This window comes from Sinocyclocheilus rhinocerous, unplaced genomic scaffold (genome assembly GCF_001515625.1).
Source record: "Sinocyclocheilus rhinocerous isolate Xijiao unplaced genomic scaffold, SAMN03320098_v1.1 scaffold1028, whole genome shotgun sequence".
Classification (NCBI taxonomy): Eukaryota; Metazoa; Chordata; class Actinopteri; order Cypriniformes; family Cyprinidae; genus Sinocyclocheilus; species Sinocyclocheilus rhinocerous.
The window spans coordinates 129636-137173 of NW_015662166.1; the positions used below are offsets into that span (position 1 = coordinate 129636).

The 7538-nt window shown below is 34.3% G+C and overlaps 1 protein-coding gene across 1 annotated transcript; it reads left to right on the plus strand.

Annotated features, from left to right (window-relative positions):
* Window positions 1–6507, plus strand: LOC107727726 (CMP-N-acetylneuraminate-beta-galactosamide-alpha-2,3-sialyltransferase 2-like). Its single transcript, XM_016537681.1, has 7 exons — window positions 1–137; window positions 1608–1932; window positions 2908–3101; window positions 3357–3536; window positions 5409–5454; window positions 5638–5757; window positions 5940–6507. The coding sequence occupies exons 2-7, from the start codon at window positions 1663–1665 to the stop codon at window positions 6105–6107; spliced, it is 978 nt and encodes a 325-aa protein (XP_016393167.1). The 5' UTR covers window positions 1–137; window positions 1608–1662; the 3' UTR covers window positions 6108–6507.
* Window positions 6508–7538: the final 1031 nt, after the last annotated feature.

A 7538-nucleotide genomic window follows, 5' to 3' on the forward strand; every position in this document is an offset into this window, starting at 1 on the left:
TAAATAAAGCTCTGGTTACGGTACTCAATACACACCTTCAGCAGTCATCCACATTGCCAGGTCTAATAAACCAAGCTTCGACACAGCACCAATATGTTGAGGAGTCTGTGAAATACATCTACAAGGATCTTTCCAAAGTAAGTCAGTATAGGCTACTGAGGATTTTTATTAGGAATTTGGTTTTATGTGTGGTTTCAAAGAGTCTCATAGGACCTAAATGTATGCACGATCTATGACACTCCTAACTTCCTAAGTATCAATACCATGGGACACTTTTATAGATGGGTGCTAGAGTTGTATACGCATTTTTTAGAAAAATTTAAAAATGAAATTATTTGTTGTATACTACTAGACAGAGCTATATAATCAATTTAATATCTAAAATAGTTTGTTTTGATTTGGGGATATATGAACAGCATCTGTTTAACATCTTCTTTTGTGTAAGTTCTTGATACAAACTGAATAAAATGTAGAACGTTAAGAATGGCACTGCAATTAGCCTAGTTTTGCTTAAAAGGATAGTCCACCCAAAAATGTAAGTTTTGTCATCGTTTTCTCACCTCATGTCTTTACAAACCTGTGTGACTTTCTTTCTTCTACACAAATGATGATATTTTGAAGATTGCTGGTAACCAGAGTTTCAGGTCACACTGACTTTCATAGTATTTTTGTCCATGCTATGAAAGTCAATAGGACTTCCATAAACCAAACGGTTAGCAAATACGTAACCCAGGACCACAAAACCAGTCATAAGGGTCCATTTTTTTAAATTGAGATTTATACACAATAAGCTTTTTATTGATGCATTATTTGTTACGATATGACAATATTTGGCCGAGATGCAACTATTTGAAAATCTGGAATCTGGTTGCAAAAAAATCGAAATATTGAGAAAATCGCCTTTAAAGTTGTCAAATGAAGTTCTTAGCAATGCATATTACTAATCAAAAATTAAGTTTTGATATATTTACTGTAAGACATTTACAAAATATCTTCATGGAAAATGATCTTTACTTATTATCCTAATGATTTTTAACAAGAAAAATCGATAATTTTGACCCATACAATGTTATTGTTGGCTATTGCTACAAATATACCCGTGCTACTTATGACAGGTTTTGTGCTCCAGGGTCACATATCATCTTCAAAACTAAATTAACTTTAAAACTCCCTTTAGCTGCTGTGCCATTCTTCAGTTTATTTTATTCAGTTTACATAAATGGATGGACTATCCCTTTAAGCAATAAGATTCTGTCTCTGCTGAAAAACAACAACAAAACAATAGAAACCATTATGGTTTCTACTACAAATACCATTACAAACATTAAAAACCATCAACTATTAACCATTGGTTTCCTGTAGTGTGTTTTGGGACATATTCCATTAGGATTTTAACAAGCACCAATAAAAGGCGACACGTAGAGACCCACAGGGACCATTACAGTTCCCATTAAAACCAGTAAAACCATTACAAATCCTGTGATGGCTTCTATTGTTTGTTTCAGTAGGGTGTGCTGTATTGCGAAGTCACAATATTATAATATATCTGATATATTTGATGATATATTTGATATATATACTCTCTCTCGCTCTCTTTCCCTCTATAGATCTATTATATTTTTGTTTGAAGTGACTAAAACCTCAAACATCACTGATGTAAAGATGATGGTTTTACTGAAACATCGGCGCTACATGACCGCACTCCTGAGCTCCACTACCATCTTGTTACTTCTGTACTTTCAAAACTATCTGTTGGTTTTGACCTACGGTTCTTCCGGTTTCATCTCCAAGAAAGTGCTGTGTGCATGCAGTATCTGTGTGACAGACCGAGAAAATAGTATCTGGTTCAGTGAGCGATACGATCCCAACATTCCACTTCTGCTCAACAGCACCAACAGTGTATTACGTGCAAACGTCTCCAGGTGGTGGAAGGTAAGAAAGATTGCTGCAAAATAAATATACAGCCCTTACTTACCTTATTTTACTTAGTTTTGTGGCTTTGTTGTGCTCACCAAGGCTGTATTTATTTGATCCAAAATACAGTAAAAACAATATTGGTAAATACTATTACAATTTAAAGTAGTTGTTTTCTATTGTAATATATTTTAAAAATGTAATTAATTCCTGTGGTGCAAAGCTGAATTTTCAGCATCATTCTCTGTTGCAAAATTAAAATAAATTGAAAGTTATTAAGAAGATAGAGCGAGTGCGGATCCCTTAGGCCTACTTGAAAGTGATGTTACTGATTGATCTACGCACCCAAAACTGAAGTTGAGCGCAGTGATTTTTATTTTTTTGTAAGCATACTCCAGTCCTTCAGTGTCACGTGATCTTTCAAAAACCATTCTAATATGCTGATCAAGAAAAATGTCTTATTACTGGTAGGCCTATTATCAATATTGAAAACAGTTGTGCTGCTTAATTCTTTTGTGGGAAACGGTAACGCATCTTTTCAGGATTCTTCGATGGATAGAAAGTTCAAAAGACAACATTTATTTAAAATAGAAATCATTTGTAGCATTATAAATGTTTTTACTGTCACATTTGGCCAATTAAATGCATCACTGCTGAATTTTCTTTTTAAAAATCTTACAGACCCCAAATCTTTATTTTTAATATTTGAATGTTTACTAATCGTACCTATTCATGAACATTTGAATATGTTACCATTTCTTATATAAATATGATTGGTATTTATGGGTAGATGATTAACAAAAAACTATTCTAACTTGAGAAAACAAGCATGTGTAATTTGACTTTTCACTAAAAACCTCATAGTTACGGAGATAAAGACCTTATGACAACTTATAATCATAAGGCACTGTAAACATCTTGAAATAGTACACTTCTATTTATTATTATATTATACTTAATTCAGATGCTAACTGATTTAATATTGTCATACAGGAGTTACAAATTGTACCAAACGCCGGCAACTACACCGAGGTGGTGGATCAGTTGTTTCCTCTCTTCCCTGATAAAGAGCACTACTCAGACGCCGGTCCAGATCGCTGCAGAACCTGTGCTGTGGTGGGAAACTCTGGGAACCTGCTGGGATCCAATTATGGTCCTCTCATAGATTTCCACAACTTTGTCATGAGGTACATGAGATTATATTGGCCTGTATTTAGTTGCTTGTAAGGTTGTCTTTCACTTTTCAAGTTAATGAGAGTTTGGAGAATAATGAAGCATATCGATGGAACAGATATGTGCATTTATCGACTGAGGCTGAGGTCAAATGCCTTGAGTCATGAGATCACATTAGCTCGGGTGATTCCAGATGTGGAAAAGATGTCTATTTTTCAAAAGACTTTTCATTAAAATATCATGCATACCTCAAACTGTTTTTCTCTTAGGATAAATAAAGGTCCGACAGAGGGTTATGAGAAGGATGTGGGGTCAAAGACGACTCACCGGATTGTGTATCCCGAGAGCGCCATGGACTTGGACAACTCCACCCATCTGGTGCTTTTTCCCTTTAAGATTCTGGACATGCAGTGGCTCATCAGTGCCTTCACCACTAAAAACATCACACAGTAAGAATTAAACACACATTTGTGAACACAAGACTGAGAGAATTATATATTATTAGATGTATATATTATTTATATACATTTCAAAAGTAATTTGTTTCCTCAAAATAAGCAAAAAGTACATATGTTATACATAAATGTGACAGATGAATGCTAAAAATAGTTTAATACTGAAATCAAAACATACAAAACACTAAGAATACAAGGAACTGAACTAAAACACCAAGCAACAAGAAACTGAGAACTGGATGCTTTCGAGGCACTGCTTTGTGAATCATTTGTTTTGAATCAGTGATTTGGGAAGCGTATCAAACTGCCAAAGTCATGTGATTTCAGTAAACGAGGCTTTGTTACCTCATAACTGTTTAAAAAATGTCAATGGCTCGCCACTGGGGGCCGATGATCTCTGTAAACCCCATGGACCACTGTCTATATGGTGTTTACCTGATCTCAGATCAGTTTTATGAATTTTTAGACATTTTTAATTACAATTACTTATTGGTAAAGGGTGTGGAACTGCCAAAATGTCAATACTGAAGCACTTCCTTGTTAAATATGTCGTTGGTTTGAAACATCATCTATAAACATCGAATAAGGACAAACTATGAAATAGTTGTTTTATAAGATGAACCCAAGAAAACTTTTTTACAGTACAAGTAAAGGATCTCACACAGCGTTAATATGTTGTACAGAACTGTCTGACCTTTTCATAAGCGAAACGTTATTGAATGTTTCATTATTATCTGTATCTGCCCGCTATCCCAACTCGAATGCAAACAAATCAGCAGTAGATTCAGCCATATGTTATGTAAACTAAATTATTCAAGTAAATTATACAAAGGGTTTTAATAAATGAAGCTCAGGCGTATGTGATCATATGTGTTTGACTCACACATGCTTAAACACAACTTTGGCTTTAAGTGGGCTACTGAAAATACATAAAAGTAAGTTACATAAAATCAATACTGTGTAATTGCTCCAAAATGTTGTTTGATTTTGATGAAGATTATTGCAGCATAGCAGTGACAAAGTACACGTAGTACCTTGGGGTTCAATGGAGTCAGAATCAACCCAGAACATCCTAAGCTCAAACCTTTTATACAGTTACAGTTTACTTCCCTTAATGTAAATGAAGTTGCTCCTGTCATAACAGCTGTGGTCTGTTTGTTAATGAAGTTCTGCCAACCCACTGTTGGGAAATGAACATGATCGAACATCTATTGTGGAGTGGAATCTGGGTCGGAGCAGACTATAATTTCTCACATGTGCCTCATTTGTTTGTGATGTGCCTCATTTGCAAGTTGCTTTGAATAAAAGTGTTTGCTAAACGTAAATGTACTTAGATTAAATGTTTAGCTTAATGTGTCTTATATGGCACATCATATATGTTTCCATCACCCTATTTTAATGCGCAGTTTGAAGTATCGCATGATAAACGAGTGATGGAAACGCCAAATTTCTAATAAAAATCCCTTAATTCACAAAAAAGTTTTTACGCTCGCTTGAGGTGGTTTTTGACTTAAGCGAAAAAGGGTTGATGCGATTATTGGGAGATGGAAATGCATTTTGCGAATAAATTCCTCCAAACGCATCAAAAAAGTCATGTGACTTTGTGCTATGGGACGGCAAAAACCTGACTAACCAGCAGAGGTGTAAAGAGTACCTGAAAACCATACTTGAGTAAAAGTACAGATACCTTACAGTGAAAATTACTCCACTACACGTTACAAGTCACCAATTCCAAAATAACTTGAGTAAAAGTATTAGAGTATCTGATTTTAACAGTACTTGGCATAAGTTAAATTCGCAGCTTTGAATGGAAACCCGACACGCAGCTATTGTTTGTTGATAACTCTGTTACATATTCTGTTACAGAACATACACCGAAGTGCCATCTACAATCAAAGCAAATAAGGACAAGGTGAACAACACAAACCTCCTCATGAAATCAGCCAATCAATCAAATAACAAATGCTGATTTGTTTTCATTTGTATGGTTTACTAACATTATCTGATTGAAATCTTGATATTGTTGACTCAAAACATGATATTAGAAATGCATGTTTCATAAATGTCCTGCTTTATTTCTGTCGGTTGTTTTTAGGTGATGATCCTCCACCCAGAATTCATAAGATATGTCTATGATAACTGGGCAGAAGGGCATGGCTTATATCCATCCACTGGTTTCTTAACACTGATATTTGCTCTTCACATCTGTGACGAGGTAAAACTCCCGTTCTGTATGGCCTGGCATTGCTGTCATTATTAAGGGTGCGCCTATATATATAGGCCTATATTATTATTCTCTCTCTTTCTCTCTCTCTCTCTCTCTATATATATATAATAATAAGCTTTTCTTGGCAATGTCACAAACTATTAATGCATTGATAACTCTTTCTCTTACAGGTGAATGTGTTTGGGTTTGGAGCTACGAGTGATGGAATCTGGCATCATTATTTTGAAAAAATCTTGACTTCATATGAGAACAGCATTCATGCTGGACAATTTGAAAATGAAACAATCAATCGGCTCCAACAGGAAAACAAGATTTTGATGCACAAAGGTTGGACATGAAGTAGAAACACTAGTACTGCACAATATTGCATTGCAATATTGAATATTGAATCTTGCAGATGTGCAACAAAGACTTTCAGTTGAGATTCCTATTGAGAGATCAACTATTAATTTCAGCTACTCAAGAGGCACCAAATGAAAATGTGCCATAGACTGCTTCATTTTTTTCTTTTGTTGAGCCTGTCGGGATGTTCAAACACCACAGAGTCACAGTGTTTTCACTTTTCTGGGATATCAATCCATGACACTTTTCACAAGAGAGTAAATAGTATTTAACCCAGATGGTGGACTAATAATTTGTATTATAATTTTAAGTGTGTTTGATTGTTGCAAGCTAAATACTGCGTTTATGGATTTGATTACATGTTATTCACTTAAAATAAATTATTTATTGATTCTCCCTCATTCTTTTTTCTCTCTTTTATTTAGCTTACTACTTATAGTTTGGTAAGGATTTTTTTATTGCTGGTATAGGATTATTATTATTGCTGGTTTACCATCATGCTTTCCAGTGTTGTGATTACATCTGTACATTTCCTTCAAGAGAAAGTTTACCTAAACATAAAAATACGGATATGTGGACTAATAATTTGTATTATAATTTAAGTTTGTTTGATTGTTGCAAGTTAAATACTGTGTTTATGGTTTTGATCACATGTTAATCACTCAATGGCAGTAAATTATTAATCATTTATTGATTCTCCCTAATTCCCAAATACATTTTATTTCTATATGGTATAAATATGCTACAAAATAATCCTATTCAAATCTATGTGATAAACGAGTTAGGTTAAAAGTAATCTAAAAGTAATCAAACAGTTCTCAGAATACATTGATCCTACTAAAAATGTGTAATATAGATTATGTTACTAACTACAATTTGTAAGTGTCCTAATCTACCCAATGTGGAATGACCACAAAATGCAGAAAAATATTTCAGGGAAAAATGTCTTGGACCATTTACAGGAAAAAATAAACATGGAGTGAAGTAATGCTGCACATATACAGGTGCATCTCAATAAATTAGAATGTCGTGGAAAAGTTCATTTATTTCAGTAATTCAACTCAAATTGTGAAACTCGTGTATAAAATAAATTCAATGCACACAGACTGAAGTAGTTTAAGGGTTTGGTTCTTTTAATTAGCTGCACCTGGCACAATTACTCACCATGACTATGTAATACTGTCTTGCTTGCAAATGTTATGATTACATCTGTACATTTCCTTCAAGGCAAAATTTGAAACATAAAGATTCTGTGATTACGCAATCGTCTACAGGTTCACGACAACATGCTTTGGTTGATTCGAGTTTGAATCCCGGCACGTGACCCTTTCCCACTTTTCTCTCTTAAAGGGGTCATATGATGTTGCTAAAAAGAACATTATTTTGTGTATTTGGTGTAATGAAATGTGTTTATGCGGTTTAAGGTT

What these genes read in the sequence shown, in the direction of transcription:
- LOC107727726 (XM_016537681.1), top strand. Translation starts at nt 1,663, where the DNA reads ATGATGGTTTTACTGAAACATCGGCGCTACATGACCGCACTCCTGAGC. An exon ending in TTCCACAACTTTGTCATGAG is followed by an intron (nt 3,102 to 3,356) that starts GTACATGAGATT and finishes TTTTTCTCTTAG; the next exon opens with GATAAATAAAGGTCCGACAG. An exon ending in ACCACTAAAAACATCACACA is followed by an intron (nt 3,537 to 5,408) that starts GTAAGAATTAAA and finishes ATTCTGTTACAG; the next exon opens with AACATACACCGAAGTGCCAT.